At 38.3% G+C, this 25,073-nt stretch overlaps 1 protein-coding gene across 2 annotated transcripts in view; it reads left to right on the top strand.

The window, feature by feature from the left end:
* Window positions 1–25,073, top strand: part of VGLL4 (vestigial like family member 4) — a 166,795-nt gene that overhangs the window by 12,894 nt on the left and 128,828 nt on the right. For both annotated transcript variants that reach the window (XM_007075451.3, XM_007075452.3), the window contains exon 2: window positions 2,530–2,606. In XM_007075451.3, the coding sequence (XP_007075513.1) occupies window positions 2,543–2,606 (64 nt within the window). In that variant the 5' untranslated portion in view covers window positions 2,530–2,542. The remainder of the gene's footprint in view (window positions 1–2,529; window positions 2,607–25,073) is intronic.

Genomic DNA, 25,073 nt, shown 5'->3' with positions numbered 1-25,073 from the left:
CCGTTTTATTCTTGTCTTCTAGCTGATTGGGGCAACTTGTTCCTGAATAGATTGTCCTTTTGTTCTTCCATTCTGGAAGAACTTTTCTATCCATTCTTCAGAGGTTCAGCTCATGGTTCTGTTTTCTCTACAGTCTTTCAGAATTCATCTGTATTTCTGTAGGATTTTGTTTATACCACTGTTGTGGCACTTAGCACACTTTACCTTAATCCATTATTTCCCTAAGTGTTCCCTAAGAGATCTTTCAGGTTAAATGAATGGCCAGTGAAATTTGAGAGATTTCATCTATCCAGAGGTAAATACCCCCACTGCCTGAGCCTCTCCAGGAGGAATGCCTAGCAGTATATTCCAAGCACAGGAAGCTGCTTAGTTCAGTTTACTTCAGTGTTTCCTGAACTTATTTCTAGAAAAATTTTTTCTTGTAAAATATGAACATATAGTACAAAACACTTTAGAAAACACTGCCTTAAACTACTTTCTTGTAGGCATGTCTACTGTACAGATTGAAAGCTCTTTGAAAACAACTACTGGCCTTTGATTTTTTTTTCCCACCTTGGCAGCACCTAGTAGATAATTTTTTTTTAATGTTTATTTATTTTTGAGAGAAAGCGAGAATGAGCAGGGGAGGGGCAGAGAGAGAGAGGGAGACGGGATCCGAAGTGGGCTCTGTGGGCAGAGAGCCCTACGTGGGGCTCAGGCTCAGAAGCCAACAGTGAGATCATGACCTGAGCTGCTGTTGGACCCTTAACTGACTGAGCCACCCAGGCGTCCCCATAGTTCACGTTTGTTGAATGAAGTTACATTGCCAGTCAAGACTTGATGTTTCTTTGGGGACCTGAAATACGAATATTATAAAGCAAGCTGATCCACCATGTCTTGTAACTGGTACATACCTAGTAGTTACTCAGTAAATGTTGAAGAAGTCTGATTAAATGCTGAGTGTCTTTTTTAATTAATTTATCTTTTTGAGAGAGTGTGGGCACGTGAGCGGGGTAGGAGCAGAGGGAGAGGGAGGGAGAGAATCCCAAGCAGGTGTTCCATTGCTGTCTTTAAAGGGTATAGTTAAGAAGATATTTCTCTCAGTTGAACTAATAGAGTATGTCTGTTTTCCCAGTAATTGTGTATGTGTGCCTGTGTATGTATGTGTGTGTGTAAGTAATCTGGAAAATAAAAATTGGGCGAGGTGGCCTGATTTTCTAGGACCCACCATCTTTAAATGTTCTGCAGTCTTTGCTTTTATATGTATGCTGTAATTTAAGAAAACAATTAAAAATAAAACCCAGGCTTATTAGAAAACATGGCAGTAGATAAATTGGTGATGGGTGGTGGTGATAGTGGGTACTTACAAAACATATTTAAAATGTTTTTTTAATGTTTATTTATTTTTGAGAAAGAGAGAATGCGAGCAGGGGAGGGTTAGAGAGAGGGAGACACAGAATCTGAAGCAGACTCCGGGCTCCTAGCCATCAGCACAGAGCCCAATGTGGGGCTCGAACTCACGAACCGTGAAATCATGACCTGAGCTGAAGTCAGATGCTTAACCGACTGAGCCACCCAGGCTCCCCAAAACATATTTTAAAATAAAGATACACAGGGGCGCCTGGGTGGCTCAGTCTGTTTGCATCCGACTTCGGCTCAGGTCATGATCTGAAGGTCCATGAGTTCGAGCCCCGCGTCGGGCTCTGTGCTGACGGCTCAGAGCCCGGAGCCTGCTTCAGATTCTGTGTTTCCCTCTCCCTCTCCCTCTCTCTCTCTCTCTCTCTGCCCCTCCCCCACTCATGCGCGTGCGTGTGCGCGCTCTCTCTCTCTCTCTGTCTCTGTCTCTCTGTCAAAAATAAACATAAAAAAATTTTAAAGAAAGATAAACATATTGGGCTTAGAATACTACTTAAGTTAAAATGCCATTTAACTCATTTTAAAATAAAGATTCTTATTGGACTTCAAATACTATTTAATTCACCCCTGGAATTCACAGACCTTTCACTAGTACATTGAGTATATTAAGTGACAAGGTCACAAAGAGTCTCTCAGCTAAGTAGGTGAATGAACAGAATGGTTCGAGCTTAGTCATTTTTGTTAAAACTAATAAACCAACAACCACCACCACCACAACAGAAATCTCAGACTGGTAGTACCACTACGTTCATAGAGTAGCCTTTGTTCCGAAGCTGTTTTTTACTTGGTATGTCTGAATGGGCATGTTTTTATGCATGCACATAAACATTTATAAGCACAAATAACATGGGCATGAATATTCACAATATCCCTTCTTTTAGTTCTAACACTAGCTGTTTCTTGGAATCTGCAAGGTTTAGCTTAGTACACAGAATGGAATTTAACCCTTTCCTCTATTTGTGCCTGAACCAAATCCACTGCATTTCTTCACAGATTGGGAAGATTTTCATCCTCAGGATTGTGATTTGCATTTCATGGGGGAATCATTCTAATTGTTAACTACCAGAATTCTTAAGGAGTCCTTTGAATTCTCTTTAAATTCTATTCTTTGTCTCTCTTTTTTTTTCCGTCTAGGCTCCAACCAGGAATGGAGACGCCATTGGATGTTTTGTCAAGGGCAGCGTCTCTTGTGCATGCTGATGATGAAAAACGTAAGTCATGAACCTGTTTTAAAGCACTTTTTACCTGTGTCCCCTTGTCTCCTGCATTATCATAGACTCACGTGTTTCTCCACACAGTTTGATGGTTATGTGCAGTTAACTTTGGTTGTTCTCAGAACAACTTAGTATTCTCCTTTTCATTTTCAAGTGCTAGAACATGTAAGTCTTGTAAATGTCATCTTTGGATACCACAGCTCCAAGGGTTAACTCGAGGAAGTCCTGTCCTTCCTGGCTTCCCAGCTCTTGAGTGAAGATAGTCCTTAAGAGACACTTAGGGACTCTGGAAGTTTACATAAATATGTGTTGCTTGACAGACAAATTGACCAGGAGAGAACTAGAGGTGGAAAAAATCATCCAAGAGCATTCCTGTCATAGGTAGCACGTATGTATGTGATGGAAAATAGTCTTGAAAATTCCATTTGCGTGAGTGAGAAACAGCAAATATTGGGGGGAAAATTCACTAATGTGGTGGGGGACAGGTGAAAGGAAAAAGAACATGACATTGTTCTCCATGAGGTTATTCCACAATGTGTTAAAGTGGGTTTCCTGCTCATCCTAGGGTTTTTAGTTAAGTTTTTATTTAAGTTTTTAAATAAGTTCTTTTTCAAAGTTAAAATTGCTTGTCGAACAGTATTTGCAAGGGTGACTGTTTTATGTGGGAACCAAGTTTTCTTTTTCTAAGCACTAAAATGCTAAAAACAAAAAAATTTCTAAGGTTGAGCTTTTATACACTATAAATTCTTTTTTTATTTAATTTTTATTTTTTTATTGAAATCCAGGTTAACATATAGTGTAATAATGGTTTCAGGAGTAGAATTTAGTGACTTGTCACTTATGTATGGTACCCATTGCTCATCCCAACAAGTGCCCTCCTTATTGCCCATCTCCCATTTAGTCCATCCCCCCACTAACATCACTCCAGCAGCCCTGTTTTCTGTATTTAAGATTCTCTTATGGTTTGCCTCCCTGTTTTTATCTTATTTTTCCTTCCTTTCTGTTTTGTTTCTTAAATTCCATGTATGAGTGAAATCATATGATATTTGTCTTTCTCTGATGGACTTATTTTGCTTAGCATACATTCTAGTTTCATCCATATTTTTGCAAATGGCAAAATTTCTTTCTTTTTGATTGTTGAGTAATATTCCATTATATACACATACATGCACACACACACACACTGTATCTTCTTTATCCATTCATCAGTTGATGGACATTTGGGCTCTTTCCATACTTTGGTTATTATTGATAGGGCTGCTGTAAACATTGGGGTATATGTGCCCCTTCAAATCAGCATTTTCGTATTTCTGTATCCTTTGGATAAAAACTAGTATTGCAGTTGCTGGGTCATAGGGTAGTTCTATTTTTAATTTTTTGAGGAACCTCCATACTGTTCTTCAGAGTGGCTGCACCAGTTTGCATTCCCACCAATAATGCAAAAGGGTTCCCCTTTCTCCGCATCCTCACCAACATCTGTTGTTTCCTGAGTTGATAATTTTAGCCATTCTGACCAATGTGAGGTGGTGTCTCACTGTGGTTTTGATTTGTATTTTCCTGATAATGAGTGATGTTGAGATCTTTTCATCTGTTAGTCATCTGGATGTCTTCTTTGGAAAAGTGTTCATGTCTTTTGCCAATTTCTTCACTGGATTATTTGCTTTTTGGGTATTGAGTTTGATAAGTTCTTTATAGATTTTTTAAAAATATAATGTATTGTCAAGTTGGCTAGCATACAGTATACACTATAAATTCTTAAAGATGAACTACTTTCCAATTCAAGTCTTAATGAATAGGCAGACTGGAAAGTGCATATCCTTAAAATGTAAGCTCTGCCTTTTTACTGTCTAGGACTTTTATTTTTCTAAGCCTCAGTTTCCTCATTCCTAACATGAAATAACACAAAGTATTTGTGAGGATTAAATGGGCTATTGTATAGATAGTGCCTATCTTAGCTCTTGGCTCCTGGTGGGGATTGCCATAATGTGTTCACTTTGGGCAGTTTTGTTGGCTTGTGGTTGGGCTTATTCTAGTCCTGTGTATTATCAGTGTGCCTGGGTCTTCCCACCCTCTCCTAACACCAACACTCACACGAAGTTATCTTTAAACTAGTGATTGGATGAGGTAACAATTAGAGGGTTTTTTTTTTTTTTTTTTAAACCTCTTGCATAATTTACATTTATTTAGGTTTTGGATTGTTGGGTGGGGGGGGGGATATAACTATCCATTGGTGTAGTATAATTATCCCTTCCTAAAGAAATCGAAACTCAGGGATGTTATGTATCATTTCTAGGGACGCTAAGTTAGGGAGAGGCAACTCAGGTTGTGGGCTTTTATCTAAGATTGCTGAAAAGCATGAAAAGCTCCTTTATGTCTCTAAGATTGCAGTACATGTTGCTGACTTGAATAGCTAGTTACAAGCTTCATTAAGTATGAATATAGTTAATTTAGAAGTTTTTATACTTTATTAGACAGTATTACAAAACTTTTTTTAATGTTTATTCATTTTGAGAGAGAGAGCGTGCGCGCCCAATAGTGAGTGGGGGAGGGGCAGAGCGAGAGGGAGGCACAGAAACTGAAGTAGGCTCTAGGCTCTGAGGTGTTAGCATCGAGCCCAAGGCAGGACTTGAACCCATGACCTGTGAGATCATGACCTGAGGTGAAGTCGAATGCTTAACCAACTGAGCCACTCAGGTGCCCCTAGATAGTATTTTTAATTTCTGTTGTATAATGCCCGCATTTAGTTAGGATCAGTAAAACAAGATAGTGTTCATACAAATGATAAATGGAAGTAATGACCTTGAGGCTGCCCTTCGTGTCCTGGATGTAGAGAGTAAAAGTGTCTTCTTTTTTTCTCCTACCTTCTCAGGTTCGATTCTGGAGCCCAGCTTCAGGGTCACTGTGTTCAGGCAGGAGACCTGTATAGTTACCAGTTCAATGAACAAGGGTTGAATTCTTATATAAAAGGGGCACACATAGATGAACAAGGGACAGCCACTGCCTTTATGGAGCTTATGAACTTAGACACTTGCAGCTATAAAATGCATAGAAGGGGGAGACTGGGCATACTTGGTGATAGAAATAGAACGATAATGCCAAGGGAGACAGGAATTCTTACTTTCTTCCTGTGTTCAGCACATCTGTTAATGATTTGCAGAGTAAGGATATATGCGTATACAAGGCCAGAACGATCACAGAGTAGCCTTCATTCTGGAATATTCTTCTTTGGACTCTGGCATGATTCTGGAATCCCTCTGGAATGAGTTCAGTTTCTCAGGATCATTTTTTACGTTTAAAGAAGAGGGAAAAAGTCCAAAGATGTGTATAGTCATTATTATTAACATCAGGCAACATTTTTGAGAAACTTTTTTGCTATGATGCTCTGTGCATCATCACCCACAGGAGCACAGAGCTCAAAAACCAGGCATTCATTGTATTTTCTATTATCTAGTCATGTAAGTATGTTAAAATTTATTCTATTTATAGGCAAAGTTGAGCATTAAGTTCAGAGTCTTCCAGTAGATTTCTTAAGACCTACTTGGGCTTGTTCAGCTTGAATTAGCTTTCTCTGCCCCAGATTAGTTCTATTTTAGCTTTTGTTGTAAATTGCTCTTACATTTAGCATTCTCCTCAACATTTAAAAAAGTCTTGTGTATGTAATCTGATTTGGGTGTCTTATTACAAACAGAAAAATGTTCTACTACTTGAGATCGGTTTCCCGACTCCTGTAGGTGACCTAAATGATTCTCTTTTCTTTTGCTCATGGAGAACTGAAAACTTAGGCATTTTTGAAGATGTTATTGTTTGAGTATTTTGAAGAGAACAGTACCTATTAGGACTTGGATCTGTAATACCTGATAGCCTTAAGGCTTCATTATGTTTACTAGCAGAGAATAGAAGAAATATCTCAATGGTACACTGTAGAGCTGAAGTCAATAGTGAAATGGTGGTTTTGTAGTCACACAATAGTCACTTATCTGGATGGCCTAGAAGGAATACATTTACTTAAAATAATCATTCCACCGCTCATGAGACATTGATTTAATCAGCACCCAGGGTAATCCTGGAAGGTACTTAATGAGAATACAACATGAGATTGCCCATTTTTCCCTGTGCTGCAGGAATCTCTTCTTTCAGTCGTAATTAATGCTGGTGCTGGGACGACCCCAACCTTTTTCCAGGTTTATTTTTAGTAGTCAAAATTGAACAAAATTTGAGGATAAGACATGTTAGCACTGATGTTTAGAACAACACCTTGGTGTGTCTTTTTTTTTTTTTTTTTTAATTTATGTATTTTTTTTTTTTTTTTTTTAATGTTTTGCTTTATTTTTGACAGAGAGAGCGAGCAAGCGAGCAAGCAGGGGAGGGGCAGAGAGATAGGGAGACACAGAATCTGAAACAGGCTCCGGGCTGTCAGCACAGAACCCGATGTGGGGCTCTAACTTACCAACCATGAGATCATGACCTGAGCTGAAGTCAGACGCTTAACCCACCGAGCTACCCAGGCGCCCCCACTTTGGTGCATCTTTAACATAATTTATTTTATTGTGATTTTTACAAAATATTTTTGGTAATTTTGTTCATGTGGCTTCTGATGAGAAGATCTTGTATCTGCTGACGTCTTCACTTAGAATAAAATAATTTTGAGGGGCACCTGGGTGCATCAATTAGTTGAGTGTCTCACTTTGGCTCAGGTCATGATCTTGCTGTTAGTGAGTTCAGGCCCACGTTGGGCTTGCTGCTGTCAGGGCGGAGCCTGCTTTCAATCCTCTGTCCCTCTCTCTCTGTCCCTCCCCTGCTTGTGTGTGCTCTCTCTCTCTCATAAATAAACATTAAAAAAATAATTTTAAGAACTGTGAAATTTTGGTTTTGAGGATTTTGGTGGAGGAGATAGCACTTTGGATTCGCTCTGATGAGCGTGCATACGATCAGGAAAAATGGGATAAAGTTGGTGTGATTGAAGTGGGGAGAACAGGAACACAAGCCAGTCTTTGTAGGGGTTGCTGCTGCACCCACTTGCTCCTAGAAATTCACGAACTCCTCACTTGGTGAAGTTCACTGCAAGTTGACTGAATGATGAAGTGTAAATTACCATAATCCTCCAAGTAAAGAATGGCCAGGAATACAAGCTTTTCTTATTAGAGGGGACTGATGCCCCCCTGATACATGGGATATTTTCATGTATATAGGTTGTAGTCTATTTTGCCTTAAAAAGGAAAAAAAGCTTGTCTGATTAATTATAACATGATGATCAGTTGCACTCGTGTCCTGTTTTCACAGGTAAATTTCCTTCCTGCAAGATCCTGACCATCCTCTGCATCAGTATAGTAACTGGCTGCTGTGTGCACAGGTTACAGGGGCTTTAGCCACCACTTTGCTTTGAGCATATTGGCTGGATCTGCTCCTGTCTCTTTCTTCCTCTATCCTCTTAGTCTCTTGTTTTTCCTCCCAGCGTCTGTTAGGGTACCTTTCAAACATTTCTGACCATGGCACAGGGTAGAAAAGCATTTATATTGTACTGATATATTGACATAAATGATACAAAAGCTTCATGAAGCAGAAATTACCCTGAGTGCATGGAGATGTGCCTGTTCTTTATATTCTGCTTTGTTTTTATGAAAGTTGGGTCATGACTCATTAAATAGACTTTAGGATTCACTAATGAATGCACTTGAAAAAACATGATTTACTTTATATCTCTTTTGTTGGATAAACTTGCTGCTGGCTCCTCCATTTAGGTGCTGGGAAGACTTGACTAACACATGGGTCATGAAAATACAGTGAGCCAGAGGATTCAGACATGCTGGAATATATCGGTGACTAGACAGGAATGACATCAGTTCCTTTCAAGAGGACGGGAGGTCTTGGCACACCAGTTGTGAGCAAACGTGACTGTTTAGACACATTTCTTCCATGTTCTCAGGCTACATTGTTCCCACATTTTAGAGTCAGGGCTCAAATTCTGGTTACTCCCCTTTGGTTAAATCTAATTAGCTCCATCTTGTTCCCTAAAGTGTGCTCCTAACTGTAGCTTGACACTGTTGAGCCTACCTAATAGGCACTGATGGAGAGGACACCCATCTGATCATTTGTAGCCCAATTTGATGGTTTTGTTTTATTGCATTAGTTATTTTTATTCTTGGTATCTTAAAACACCTGAGAGGGATACCACGCATTTCCATCCATGACAGTAGCTTACTGTGGCAATGATTCCCAAAGAGAGGAAGAACGGGTGTTTGTAAGCATTCTGAAAATGCCTGACTTGGTGATTCTGATGGTGGGTCCCTCTTCCCAGCTGAGAGTCATTGGTCTAATAATATTCTTTGGGGAATTCTGGATCTGGATCTTTAAGGAGGGGCTAGATCCCCCTAAGTGTCAGGTGCTGTAATTCCTTGGCTATCATGTATTCTTTAACCAAATTAACCATTTATATTTTGTACCATTTCCTTTGACACTGTCTCTCATGTATATGTGCATATATTTACATATACATATGTGTATATATATGCGTATATACACATATGTTTATGCGGATTATTTTTCCTGAAACACCTGAGAGTAGGAGGTATCATGCCTCTTTACTCCTAAGTAAATATGTTTCCTACAAATGAGAATACTGTCTTGCATAATCACAAAATGCTTGTCTTTATTAAAATGTTACTTATATAAGCGTAATAGTAGGCGTAAAACCTTTATGCATTAGTTCGTGTACAATGTCATAACCAGAATATGAATTTATAATTTAAATATAGCCATAAAAGTTAGGCATGATACAGTAGATAGTAATGGGCTACAACTAAAGCCTCTTCCACTAGTATGATACCGCTGCCATGCTGGGGTTGATTCTTCAATGTTAGGGTGCCTGTACTGCTGTGTGTCCTCTGATACAGTTTCCTCCCCACTTTTATCTTTGCACACTCTTGTAAGAAGATACGTCATTGCACAGATGGTGGTGATGTTTTTCCTAGTGCAGATGTTTCAATTTCATATTAGACTTAATTTCTGTCATTTTCTCATTAGACTAGGAAGAAATGCAAACATCTCTGAAATCATGTGCCAGTATACCTGGTTGTATCGTAGATGTCTGATTCAGAATATGGTTATGTCAGATTTCTCGTCCCCCAACCCAAGATTTTCTTTTTTTTAAAGTAAACGCTAGGTCTGGTGTGGGACTTGAACTCATGACTTGGAGAATAAGAGTCACATGTTTCTACCAACTAAGCCACCCAGGCGCTCCTGCTTATGTCAGATTTTTAAAAAGATTCTGTTTGAAATAACAACACAAGTAAAAATTGTCACAGACCTCTGAGCTTTGTCTGTGGACCTCAGTTTAATCACTGTATTACCTCGTTTTGTTCTCATGAAAACCTTGTTAAGTAGGTGTTTTAATGAGTCCCATTTTCTAGAGAAGGGAACTGAGGCTTACATACTTTAAGTAATTTGAATACTAATTACAGTACTTGATTATACTAATAAATAAGGATCCTTAAGTGGTGTGGCAGTGCTGAGATTTGAAGTCAAGTAGCTGGACTCTGAAGCTTAAGCCCTTAATTTTTCTCTGTGTGCCTTCTCAGAGGGAGGGCATTGAAGACTTGACTGCTGAATGATTGAAAGTGTATATATACATACATACATACATAGAAAACTTCTGTTTTACTACCTCCAGTAATAAGTTAGCAAAGAGGTTTTTCTTTGGAAAATGTTTCCCAACCAGTGAAATAGCATTTCATAAGTATTAAGTAGCTGTAATCAGTGAAATATTTAGGATGTATGGTAGCACGTATTCAGGAACCACAGGAACTGTGCTTTCTCTTGTGTGTCCATGACTCAGATGCCCACTGCCACAGAACTTTTTTTTTTTTTAAGTTTACTTATGTATTTTGAGAGAGAGTGAGGGAACACCGGCATGAATGGGGGAGGGTTAGAGAGAGGGACAGAGAGAATCCCAGGTAGGCTCCACGCTGTCAGTGCAGAGCCGACTGCAGAGCTCCATCTCAAACCATGAGATCATGACCTGAGCCGAAATCAAGAGTCGTACGCTTAACCAGCTGAGCCACCCAGGGGCCCCACAGAACTTCTCTTTATATGGGACTTTCTTTTCTAGTAAATATCTTTCAGTTAAGAGGGTCTGATGGCATGGGTGGCCTCACTGAGTAACAGATCCCTTATTGCTAAAGTGTTCAAGCGGAGAAGAGATAACCACTGGTTAGTCATTGTAGAAGAGAGTTGGCAGCGGGTGGGTGGCCACACTCTCTGACCTAAGGTTCTTTGAGTCTGTTAGATCCTAGACTTGATCAAGGCAAGGGTCCTGTTCTGCACCACTTCATATTCCAAGCACGTGCCATTTGATGCATGTGGTTGGCATTTTATAAACCTCTGTTGGTAGTAAAGTAACTGCTGTAGTAAAAGGCTCGTCTCTAAGGAATTAATTTTTTTAACACTAGCAAAAATGACTCATTACAATGGTCACTATTACTACTAATAATGTACAAACCAAAAGGAGTACTGTATTCCACTTGATAATAATAGTTTGCCAAACATTTTCATCTGATGGTTATAACAAGAACTTTTGCAGTAGGCTGAGTGGGAGGTGTCAGAGAAAAAATTAAGCTTGGAAAAGTTGGATGCCGAATTCAAGATTAAAGTGTAAAAAAACCGAAACAAAACACTTGCCCTATGTCTCCTTTCTGTGCCTTCGTATGCAGTCCCACGCCAGGATTGTCAGAGGCGCAGTTAATAACTGAGTGGCAGCTGTTGCTGGGGTGGGAAGTGCAACATTCTCCAGGGCAGGGAATCACGTGGTCTTGGGGAGCTGCCTCCTCTGACTCCGTGTTCCCAAGCCTTTTGATTTTCAAAATAAGGACTGAATTTACTCCCCTTTCTAAAGGTTGGATTCACTAATAATATGCTTTGTGCTTTCAATTATTTCCCTTTTCTGAACAGTGGCATTGAAAATACCATCTCCCAAAAGTTTATTTTACTTTTAAAAGGTTCATAAAACATAAGGCGGGATAGTATTTATGTGCTAACTTAAGACACTCTAGGTGTGGTCAGCCGCTTTAATCAAAGGTTGCCTCCCAGGGTCAGCACCTGGCATTTGGTCAGAAGGGCTGCCCTCCAGAGATAGCTACTACAAATGTCTCTGCTAGTTTTTGTGCTTTTATATCAACTCAAATTAGCATACTACATGTTAGAAATGGATCTCCGCCAGTGAAAATAATGGCTTGTTAATTAGGATAATGGATGTTGGAAATAGATTCTTCCACTGAATAGCTCTTTAGCCACTTGAGGATGGTTTATTATGTTTCTTTTAACCCAATATTTCTCAGTCTTTAGAAATCCACACTTTCCTTTAATACACATGAAAATATAATGAGCTAATTTTAATGTCGGTTGCAATTCAATTTAAAATGTCAGAGTTGAGACTCCTTGGATGAAGTACTTATTTTTTCATTTGATGCCCATCTTCCTCAGTGTCCCCTTTGCTTCCCAGCATGTTCCTCCCTCCTGGGGGGTTCTCTCTTTCCCTCTCTGCATCTGGAGAATCGCTGCCCTAATCAGGATCTTCTCCGCACATCCCCCACACCTGCAGCCATTTGTTGAGTATGTCTTCTAAACTCACCGTTGGGAGTCACTGTCTTCTCTGCCACCCCTGGCTCCTCAGTGTGGGGCTTGAACTCACAAACCTTGAGATCATGACTTGAGCTAAAGTCGGACATGTAACTGACTGACCCATCTAGGTGCCCTGGGACCTAAGCAATGATTTTTGTGTGTGATCTGGCTATAGTGTACCTGGTACTGCCACCAGCTTTGATCTGGAGTTCTTTGGGGTGGAGGGAATAACAGGGGGTGGGAGGGCAGACTGGTGCCAAGTGCACGAAGCTGCCAAGTGTAAGACCTTAGGGAGGAGGGAATCCTGGAGAACACAGCTCTTGACCCCTTTCCAGGAGGCAGCCATCATCTAGCTGCGGTCACTGTCAGAGCTGGCTCCTGAGAGCCAGCTGTGTGCATCTCAGCTGGGACCTCATGTTGGAAACTTGTCCTCAGCCACGGTGGGGGTATTTACACCATGGCAAAAGCCACAGATGTGGGCTTTTTTGGTTTTTCCTCCCAACACAGCCACTTGTTACCATTTACTAGCATGCCACTGGCTCCTGGTTTCTGCTTTCACATGGGACTATGGGGCTGGATTTGTCAAATTTTCTGATTGTTCAAGACAAACTGAATCCTGGATTTTTATGTAAAATGTCTAGATTTTTAAAATTTCATGTGAGCCAAACAAGCATTTCCTTGCCAAGATTGTCTTGTAAGTATCTAGTATATGCTTTTTGGTCTAGTTTCAATACTTATATTAACATAACCTATAATAATAGGTTTTTTATTTTTTTTATTTTTTATTATTTATTTATTTTTTTAATAATAGGTTTTTTAAAAAAGCAATTTACTTTAGCTTCTCTCCCTTCTCTCATTGTGGTTGGGAATGACTATAGCAGTTCTTTTCTTTTTTCTTTTCTTTTTTTTGGTAATGTTTATTTTTGAGAGAAACAGAGTGTGAGCGAGGGAGGGGCAGAGAGAGAGGACACACAGAATCTGAAACAGGCTCCAGGCTCTGACCTGTCAGCACAGAGCCAGACGTGGGAGTCGAACCCACAAACGGCGAGATCACGACTTGAACCAAAGTCGGACGCTTAACCAACTGAGCCACCCAGGTGCCCCATGACTATGGTAATTCTTTAAGAGCTAAAGAGGTGGTATTTAATATTAAACTCTCTCCTAGTATCTATCATTAACTTGATATGGAAATTAATTTGGATTAATTTTTCTTCTTATTTAGATTTTCTGTTGTTTAAGGACAGGCCACATGTTGTCTTCATCTGCTTTTGCTTTCTTTAAAAAAAATTTTTTTTTAATATTTATTTATTTTTGAGAGACCCACACAGACAGAGTGTGAATGCGGGAGGGGCAGAGAGAGAGGGAGACATAGAATCTGAAGCAGGCTGCAGGCTCTGAGCTGTCAGCACAGAGCCCAACACGGGGCTTGAACTCATGAACCACGAGATCATGACCTGAGCTAAAGTCAGAAACTTAACCGACTGAGCCACCCAGGTGCCCCTGCTTTGCTTTCTTTAAAGATTTATGTTACACACTTATGAAATACTTATTGAATTGATATTTGATGTGGGTGTAATTTGCAGAAGCAATACGTTTGGGTTTTCACTTTTAGGGGAAATAGAGCCAAGTTTGAAATATCAAACTGCTATATCCTTAGTGGTTTTAGATTTATTGTAACTGCCTATTTATTGGATCAAACTCTTGATCCCTTGTAAATGAAATGAATAAATCTTTCCATTTGAAATCTGGAGAAGTTACCATTTCTTTCTCTAGGACTGCCTTTCTCATCAGATTTTATATATGTGTGTGTGTGTGTGTGTGTGTGTGTGTGTGTTTCTCCCTCTGAAAAATATTAAATGTCATTTCTTTCATGGAACTTGCCATGTTTAACTGGATTGTAGTCACTTTTTTAATGAACTTGAAAAAGCAGAAATCTGTTTTGTTCAGCAGTAAGCAAGGGTTGAGAAGAGTGATTTTTCTTTTCCTTAGCAAAGTGTTAGTTGGGGTGCTTTGAATAAAAGAGTTTAAATTACAAAGGAATATTTCATTTAGGAACTTTGTAAAACAAACTGGACTTTGGGGATAAAATGTCAGCCTGAACATATGCCTTTAGCTCCCCTCTTACCAAAAATCCTTTAAAATAACAAAATACAGACATTAAAATCTGCTATACTGTTAGAAAACCAGAAAATGTACCTACCTTTAGTAGACCAAAAGTTAAGAAGAATTCCTGGAAAATTGGAAACAGGTGGGGTTAGATTGACAAAAGGAAATAAAAATTAAAAAATCATAACCCAAAACACAGGTGCAAAAGAAAATGGAATTAAAAGCAGAGCTTATGGTGACTAACCTAACCGCTACTGACAGGAAGGGGCCCTAGAGCCAAATTCGAGAAACTACAGTATTCCATTTATAACTGTGACCCTCCGGCTAAGAGCTGAGACCTGTACTGTGAAAAATGTGAATGCTCTCTCTTGGGAGGACTCCTCAGGTGGGTGTAGGGATCTGAGAGAGAAGCAGAGTGGAGCTTAACATTAGGGTGGTCACCCCCAACAAAAAGCAGGGTGGGCAAGACAATGTAAGCCTTCCTTCCCATAGGCAGTGTCCACAAAAATCCTTCCCCACTAGAGGAAACTTTCTTATCTAGGCAGTTTTGTGTATTTGTCTCCCAGCCTATTTTCTTGCTTGTTTCCCACTCATACACCCCAAAGCAAAGCCTGTCACTGGACACCTCTTCTACTCTTACATAGAGCCGAATGGGGACTCTCCCCAAGGAAAGACCTGCCGCTAGCCCCGACATGCATTAGCTGCCCTTGTTGATTGACCTCGTCTTTTATTCTGAAGTGTGAATGAATGTCAAAGGGTCATCCAGCATTCATGGAAAACACATAGGATGAAAGAAAGACCCAGAGTAAGCAGAATTTGGGGAATATAGGAGAAGCTGAAAACATATTAGTTGGTATCTTCAAAAAGATGTGAGATGGTGAATATGTTAGATAATAGCCTGGTATGAAAAAAGATTATGCAATAAAGTTCATGGAAATTTAAACTAGTATTATTGAACTTAAAAGGTTAAGCACATCTGCTTGAGAATTAGGCAGATGTGATTAAAGACAAATTTGGTAATCTGGAAGATAGGCAACAAAATTTTGTTGAGTATCCAAAATTTTGGAGAATATCACAAGGAAATTAGGAAGTAATAGAGATCTTAAACATCCATCAGATGGAAGTTCTGGTGGGATGAGGCCAAAGAAGTATTGAGAAAATGCATTTATTAGAAAAATAGGAAATTAATGGGCCCAGTGAACAACCAAAATATTGATAGTAGTAGTAGTAATAATAATAGCACCAGAGTAGAAAGAAAATAATTGATCTCTGCTTTTATTTTTGTAAATAAAAATTAGTAAATCTAAACAAAATCAAGAACTGTTTTGTTTTGTTTTTTAAATAGGCCAACAAATGACAAATTCTTTGGTGAATTTGATTAAGGAAATGAGAATATATACAATTACAGAACATTAGAGATGATAAGAGTGGCATAATCATGAGTACAGATAGATATAACAAAGAGTGAAAAATGTAGGTGAAACGGATGCTTTAATGTGAATCATTGAGAGGTAGAAGATTTGAATTGGTCAATGATTATGGGAAAAATTGAAAAAGTAGTCTGAGATATGAGGCCCAGATGGCTTAATAAGTGAATTTTACCAAATCTTCAAGAAACAAATTTCCCTATAACACTTTTCTGGTGTGTAGAGAGCACTTTCTGACTTCTTCTGTAAGGGTAATATCATTATGATACCAAAATGTACAAAGAAGGCACAAAGCGTATGTATATAAGTCAGTTTCACTTATGACATAGACATGAGAATCCTAAATTAAATGTTACAAAAATCAGTCTAGCAGTGTAGTAAAAAAGTAACATATTACGTGTTCAAGTAAGTTGTTCGCATCACCGGAATGCAAGGACAGTTCAGTAACAGGAATCTTATAATGTAATACATTATTTGTATTACCTTAGTAGATTAAAAGAAGAAAAATCTGTATAACATTCATGACAGAAATCCAAAAAGTATGTAATGAAATTCAGTATCAATTTATGACAAAAACTTAGCATGACGTGATTCAAAAGAAACTTTCTTACATTGATAAAAGTTACCTTTTAGAAACCTATAATCAATATGTTTAATGGTGAAACAGTTTAAGTCAGGGGCAAGACAACTCAAATAGCATTGATCTTCAGGTTCTACCTAGTTAATTTTTTTTTCAAGTTTTAATTTTATTTTAGTTCTGTTATAGTTAACATACAGTGTTACATTAGTTTCAAGTTACAATATAGTGATTCAGCAATTATTTACATTACTCAGTGCTCATCATGGTAAGGGTCCTCTTTAATCCCCATCATGTATTTTACCCATCCTCTCTCCCATCTCCCCTATGGTAACCATCAGTTCTCTATTAAGAGTCTTTTTTGGTTTGTCTTTTTTTTTTTTTTTCTCCTTTGCTCATTTGTTTCTTAAATTCAATATATGACCAAAATCATATGGGGTCTTTGTCTTATTTCACTTAGCAGTATATTCTCTAGCTCCATCTGTGTTGTTACAAATGGCAGGATTTCATTCTTTATTATGGCTGAATAATGTTCTATCATACATATAGTGTGTGTGTGTGTGTGTGTGTGAATTTATGTATGTATATATGTATATATGTATATACATGCATTCACACACACACACACACACACACACACACACACACCCTGTATCTTCTTTATTCATTTATCTGTCTGTGGAGACTTAGGCAGTTTCCATATTTGGCTATTATAATTAATGATGCATATATCCCTTTGAATTAGTGTTTTGTTTTTTTTTAAATTTTTTTAATGTTTATTTTTGAGAGAGAGACAGAGCGTGAGCAGGGGAGGAGCAGAGAAAGAGGGAGACACAGAATCCGAAGCAGGTTCAGGCTTTGGGCTGTCGGCACAGATCCCGATGCAGGGCTCGAACCCACAGATCATGAGATCACAACGTGAGCTGAAGTCAGATGCCCAGCTGACGGAGCCACCCAGGTGCCCCTGTCTTTTTTTGGTAAATACCCAGTAGTGCAACTACTGGATTATAGGGTAGTTCTATTTTTAACTTTTTGAGGAAGCTTCATACCGTTTTCCACAAATACAGCTCGCATTTCCACCAACAGTGTACGAGGGTTCTTTTTTCTCCACATCCTTGCCAACACTTGTTATTTCTTGTGTTTTTGATTTTAGCCATTCAGACCCATGTGAGGTGATACCTCATTGTAGTTTTGATTTGCATTTCCCTGGTGATGAATGATGTTGAGCATCTTTTCATGTGTCTCTTGATATGGATGTCTTTGGAGAAATGTCTTTTCATGTTTTCTGCCTGTTTTTTAATTGGATTGTTTGTTTTTCTGATAAGTTTTATATAAGTTCTCTCTATATTTTGGATACTAACTATTGGATATGCTATTTGCAACTATCTTTTTCCATTCAGTAGGCTTTTAGTTTTGTTAATTGTTTCTTTGCTGTGCAGAAGTTTTTAAGTTTGATGTAGTCCCAGTAGTTTATTTTAGCTTTTTTATTTCCCTTGTCTCAGTAATCATATCTGGAAAAATGTTACTACCACTGACGTCAGAGAAATTATTACCTGTGCTCTCTTCTAGGAATTTTATGGTTTCAGGTCTTTACATTTAGGTCTTTAATCCATTTTGAGTTTATTTTTGTGTATGATGTAAGAAAGTCATCTGGCTTCATTCTTTTCAATGTAGCTGTCCAGTTTTCCCAACACTATTTGTTGAAGAGACTTTTTCCCATTGTATATTCTTGCCTCCTTTGTCAAAGATTAATTGACCATATAATTGTGGGTTTATTTCTGGGTTTTCTTTTCTTTCCCATAGATCTCTGTGTCTCTTTTTGTGCCAGTCCCATACTGTTTTGATTATAGCAGTTTTGTAATGTAACTTGAAGTCTGGAATTTTGACACCTCCAGTTTTGTTCTTCTTTTTCAGGATTGCTTGGGCTATTCGGGATCTTTTGTGGTTCCATATAAATTTTAGGATTGTTTGTTCTAGTTCTGGAAAAATGCTGCTGTTATTTTGATAGGGATTGAATTCTAGCTAGTGAATTTTTAAAAACTGAGAAGGTATAGTCAAACTATAATTTTCAGATGTTTATAAGTAGTCTATTAGAAAAATCATAACTTCCCTGTGTATTGTAATAGGAATAAACTACCAGGACTAATAAAAGACTCAAGGTGGCTGGTTATAACAGTAGCATTTAAAAAATCAATTATCTTTGGGGTACCTGAGTGGTGACTCTTGATTTTGGCTCAGGTCATGATCTCGCGGTTGTGAGATTGAGCCCGGTGTTGGGCCCTGCGCTAGGTGTGGAGCATGCGAAGATTCTCTCTCTCTCTCCCTCTGCTCCTCCCCCGCTTATTTTCTCTTTCTCTCTCTCAAAAAAAAAAAAAAATATTAAGAAAAAAAATCAATATTATCCTTACTCACTTGGTAATAACCAGTTAGAAATTATCTCTAAAAAAAGTCTCATTCACATATTAACCATAGATATAAAATATTTAGGAAAACACATAACAAGAAACACATAAGACCTATGTGAATAAATCATAAAATTGTTGAATGGCAGAGCATCTGGGTGGCTTAGTCAGTTAAGTGTCTGACTGTTGATATTGGCTCAGGCCATGATCTTGCAGTCATGAGATCAAGCCCTGAGTTGGGCTCCATGCTGGGCATGGGGCCTATTTAAGATTCTCTCTCCCACTCTCTCTGCCCCTCTCCTGCTCATGGTCGCTCTCTTTCAAAATAAATAAACATTAAAAAACAAACAAAAAAGCCCCTGTTAAAAAAAACAAAACAAAAAACTGTTGAGTAGCATAAAGATGATCTGAATAAAAGAAAATACTGTATTTTGATTCAGTCAAATAAAGATGTCAGTTACATTCATATTCTATGTAATTCTAATCAAATTCAATAATTCAGTATAATCATCAGAATATCAAATGTAATTTTTAACTTGATAAGCCAATTCTAAAGTTTATGTCAAATTAAAAAAAAATTTTTTTTAAATGTTTATTTTTGAGACAGAGACAGAGGATGAGCAGGGAAGGGGCAGAGAGAGAGGGAGACATAGAATGTGAAGCAGGCTCCAGGCTCTGAGCTGTCAGCACAGAGCCCGACGGGGGGCTCGAACTCATGAACTGTGAGATCATGACCTGAGCCGAAGTCGGACGCTTAACCGACTGAGCCACCCAAGCGCCCTCAAAATTTTTGAAAAATAAAGGGTGGGGAGGAAAGGGACTTGCTGTATCAGGCATTAAAGATCTCCAATATGCATTACTATACAGTGATTAAAATGGGGTAATATTGAAATCAGGATAACTAGAGCGGTATTTATTAAACGTTTTAAAAACTACAATCCTATCACTTCTTGGCCTTTTGGCTAAGATCAAGTGTAAAAACTATAATTCATAGCTGGGTGCCTGGGTGGCTTAGTCTGTTAAGCATCCGACTTCAGATGGCTCAGGTCTCACAGTTGGTGGGTTTAAGCCCCATGTTGGGCTCTGTGCTGACAGCTCAGAATCTGGAGCCTGCTTTGGATTCTGTGTCTCCCTCTCTCTCCCTGCCCCTCCCCAACTTGTGTGCGTGCTTGCTCACTCGCTCTCTCAAAAATAAACATTACAAACAATAACAAAAAACTACAGTCCATAGCAACAAAAGCATTTTACAATTAAATCAAGTTTTACGGAGTAGATGGAGATAGTGTGCAGGAAGTTGGTTGGAGGCGTGCTGTCAGGATGGTCCCTGTAGGGGAAGGGAATGGCACAGGAGCAGAAGAAGTTGAGCTATCACGCAGTCACAACAAGGTCCTGCCAGTATCTCTGTTTCAGTCTGTTTTCTGGTGAACCCAGCTTGTAGCAGACCTCTGCTTCCCTATGATGACTTCTGTGCAAACATATGTAGGATTACAGGGATGGACAGGACCTTGGTTATTCTCTTATTCAGTCTTCTTTCTGATGCAGAGGTGCTCTCTGCAATATTCCTGATGTTCGGCTCTCTGTCCTCTGCTTGAATCTAAGAGATGGAGAATTTATAACTCCACTACACCCTCAGTGTTGAACACTGAGGAGTTAGAGCAATTTTATTATTGAGTGAAAATCTACATCCTTGTAACTTTCTTTCCTTAGACACACTTCTAGCTACTCAGAATATCTCTTCCAATCCTTGGAATTGTTCCAGTTTCCATCCTTAGGAAAGTTGAAGAAAGTAGTCACATTTCCTTAAGTCTCTTCTTTAGATTCTATTGAAATGCCTCATTGTCTCACCTATTTTCTTTCCTTTCCTTTTTCCTTTTTCCTTTCCTTTCCTTTCCATTTATTTATTTATTTCGAGGAGGAGAAGAGTAGGGAGAGAGAATCCCAAGTAGGCTCTGTGCTGTTAGCACGGAGCCTGATGCAGGGCTCGATCTTACCAACCATGAGATCATGACCTGAGCTGAAGTCAAGTCAGACGCTTACCTGACTGAGCCACCCAGGCGCCCCTCACCTATTTCTTATGTGATCTCCTTTCTTTCTTTTTTCCTGCAGATTTATTGAGGTATAATTGACAAAATTGTATATGCTTATGATGTGCAGCATGATGGTATGATATACATATACAATGTAAATGATTATCACAATCAAACTAATACATTCATCACCTCACATTAGCAAATTTTTTGTGTGTATGTGGAGTGAACGCTTAAGATCTACTCCATAAGCAAATTTCAAGTATAAAATACAGTATTTTTACCTGTAGTCACCATACTGTACATTAGATCCTCAGAACTTATTTATCTATTAACTGAACGTTTATGCCCTTTAACCAACGTCTCCCCATTTCTCCCACCACCGGCAATCCCTGGTAATTACTTTTCTACTGTCTGCTTCTATGAGTTTGACTTTTTTAGATTTCATGTATAAGAGAGATTGTACAGTATTTGTCTTTGGTTTATTTCAGTTAACATGTCCTCCAGATTCATTCATATTGTCGCAAATGGCAGGATTTCTTTCTTTGTGAGTGTATGTGTGTGTGTGCATAATACTCCATTGTGTACATATACACACAACATTTTCTTTATCCAGTCATCCATTAATAGGTTCTTTCTGTATCTTAGCTATTTGTGAATAAGGCTGCAATGAACATGGGAGTGCACATATCTCCTCCAGATGCTATTTTCATTTCCTTTTTGTATATACCTAGAAGTGGGATTGCTGGATCATATGGTAGCTCTATTTTTAATTTTTTGAGGAAACTCCTTGCTGTTTTCCACAGAGGCCATACCAATTTACATTCCAGGTAACAGTTTTACAAGGGTTTCCTTTTCTCCGTGTCCTTGCCAACATTTGTTATCTTGTCTTTTTGATAATAGTCATCCTAACACCTGTGAAGTGATTATTTCGTTGTGGTTTTGATTTGCATTTCCCTGATGATTCGTTGATGTTTAGCACCTTTTCATATATCTGTTGGCTATTTGTATGTTTTCTTTGGAAAAATGTCTATTCAAATCCTTCACCATTTTTTGATCAGGTAATTTGCTTTTTTGCTATTGAGTTGTATGAATTCCTTATGTATTTTGAATATCAACTCCTTATCAGATACATAGTTTGCAAATTTTTTCCCTATTCTGTGGGTTGCCTTTTGATTTTGTTGATTTTTCTTTTGCTGTGCAGAAACTTAGTGTGATGCACACTGTTTATTTTTGCTTTTGATGCACACTGTTTATTTTTGCTTTTGTTTCTTGTGCTTTTGGTATCATATCCAAAAAATCATTGCTAGAATTAGTATCAAAGATCTTACCCCCTGTGTTTTTTTTTAAGGAGTTCTGTGGTTTCAGTTCTTACATTAAGTCTTTAATCCATTTCGAGTTGATTTTTGTATATGGTGTATGGCTTTCTCGAGCCTGTATTCTTGGCACCCCTGTAATAGTTTAGTTGACTATATGTCTGTATGTTTATTTTTGGGTTCTCAATTGTGTTTCATTGGTCTATGTGTCTGTTTTTATGTAGACATAAAAACTTACTGTTTTGATTACTATGGCTTTCTAATATAGTTTGAAATCAAGAAGTATGATGCCTGCAGCTTTGTTCTTTGTTCTTCTTTCTGCAGATCGCTTTGGCTATTTAGGGTCTTTTATGATTCCATACAAATTTTGAGATTTTTTTTTCTATTTCTGTGAAAAATGCCATTGGAATTTTGATAGAGATTGCATTGAATCTGTAGACTGCTTTGAAGAGTATGAACATTTTAATTATTATTATTATTATTATTTTCAAATTATTTATTTATTTTTAAACTTAACATCCAAGTTAGTTAGCATGTAGTACAACAAAGATTTCATTAGATTCCTAATGCCCCTTACCCATTTAGCCTATCCCACCTCCCACAACCCCTCCAGTAACCCTGTTTGTTCTCCATATTTAAGAGTCTCTTCATGTTTTGTCCCCCTCCCTGTTTTTATATTATTTTTGCTTCCCTTCCCTTATGTGCATGTTTTGTATCTTAAATTCCTTATATGAGTGAAGTCATGTGATAATTGTCTTTCTCTAATTTCGCTTAGCATAATGCCCTCTAGTTCCATTCACGTAGTTGCAAATGGCAAGATTTCATTCTTTTTGATTGACGTGTAATACTCCATTGTATATATATACCACATCTTCTTTATCCATTAATCCAACGATGGACATTTGGGCTCTTTCCATACTTTGGCTATTGTTGATAGTGCTGCTGTAAACATTGGGGGGTCCCTTCAAAACAGCATACCTGTACCCCTTGGGTAAATACCTAGTAGTGCAATTCCTAGGTCATAGGGTAGTTCTATTTTTAATTTTTTGAGGAACCTCCACACTGTTTTCCAGAGTGACTGCCCCAGTTTGCATTCCCACCATCAGTACCAAAGAGATCCTCTTTCTCTGCATCCTTGCCAACATCTGTTGTTGCCTGAGTTGTTAATGTTAGCCATTCTGACAGGTGTGAGGTGGTCTCTCATTGTGGTTTTGATTTGTATTTATTTCCCTGATGATGAGTGATGTTGAGCATTTTTTTCATGTGTCATTTGGCCATCTGGATGTCTTCTTTTGGAAATGGTGGAATCTTTAGGGTTTTCCATATAGAGTATCATGTCATCTGCAAAGAGTGAAAGTTTGACCTCCTCCTGGCCAATTTGGATGCCTTTTATTTCTTTGTGTTGTCTGATTGCTAAGGCTAAGACTTCCAGTACTATGTTGAATAACAGTGGTGAGAGTGGACATCCTGTCTTGTTCCTGACCTTAGGAGAACTCAGTTTTTCTCCATTGAGGATGATATTAGCGTTGGGTCTTTCATATATGGCTTTTATGATCACGGCGTATGATGGTTCTCTCCCTACTTTCTTGAGGGTTTTTATCAAGAAAGGATGCTGTATTTTGTCAAATGCTTTCTCTGCATCTATTGAGAGGATCATGTGGTTCTTGTCCTTTGTTTTATTGATGTGATGTATCACATTCATTGTTTTGCAGATATTGAACGAGCCCTGCATCCCAGGTGTAAATCCCACTTGATCATGGTGAATAATTTTTTTAATGTAATGTTGTTGGATTCTGTTGGCTAGTATCTTGTTGAGGATTTTTGCATCCATGTTCATCAGGGAAATTGGTGTGTAGTTCTCCTTTTTAGTGGGGTCTTGTCTGGTTTTGTAATCAAGGTAATGCTGGCTTCATACAAAGAGTTTGGAAATTTTCCTTCCATTACTATTTTTTGGAACACCTTCAAGAGAATAGGTGTTAACTCTTCTTTAAATGCTTGGTAGAATTCCCCTGGAAAGCCATCTGGCTCTGGAACCTTGTTTTTTGGGTGTTATTTATTATTTTAAAAATAAATATTTTTAGATTGTATGTGAGTGGGGGAGAAGGAGAGAGTCTCAGGCAGGTTCCATGTTTGGCGTGGAGCCCTACGTGGGGCTCAGTCCCACAACCCGGGGATCATGACCCAAGCTGAAATCAAGAGTCAGATGCTCAACTGACTGAGTTGCTGCAGGTGCCCCTGGACATTTTAATAATAGTAATTCTTCTAGTCCATGAGCAGGAGATATCTGTCCATTTTTTTGTGTGTCATCAATTTCTTTCATTGATGTCTTACAGTTTTTTGTGTACAGAACTTTTGCCTCCATGGTTAAATTTCTAAATCCCTTCACATTATTAATTTTATTCCAAGTTGTTTTTATACTTTTTAGAGGTGGTTCAAACAAGGCCATTGTCATAGTACTACCTTTCCCATACATACTATTAGCTTTTAAGCCATTTTTAGGACCTTTGTTCCAGCTACTGTAACTGAAATACTCTTCTCCTAAATCTGAATAGCTGGCTCCTTCTTTATATTTGGTCCTCAGCATGAATGTCTCCTAGGGCCACAGTATGACTTTCATGAGTCTGAGGCACTTTTGCCTTTGTAGGTGCCTTTTTTCATAAAAAAAGTTTCAAAAATTGTGTTTTATGACTGCATTAGTATAAAGATGACTATATTAATATTACTTATTAAAACATTGTGTTCAGCCTAAAATTTCATTGTTCTCTTCTGATTTTGAAACATTTTCATAGGTCCCCCAAAATGTTGTAGGCCCTAGGTACTATGCCTTCCTTAGGGCAATGTCATGCTGTGTTGCATGATCTTATGGTACGTATTGTTTACTGCTGTATTCTTATTGTCTAGAGCAGAGCCAGACTCATGAATAAATGAAGAAAGAAAGATATACTGGGCTCCAGGTGAAGAATTCTGTTCTGACTAAAATGCATGAGAATTGCATGT

This window comes from Panthera tigris, chromosome A2 (assembly GCF_018350195.1).
Source record: "Panthera tigris isolate Pti1 chromosome A2, P.tigris_Pti1_mat1.1, whole genome shotgun sequence".
In the NCBI taxonomy this organism is placed as follows: domain Eukaryota; kingdom Metazoa; phylum Chordata; class Mammalia; order Carnivora; family Felidae; genus Panthera; species Panthera tigris.
This window is presented reverse-complemented; position numbering and strand designations above follow the sequence as displayed.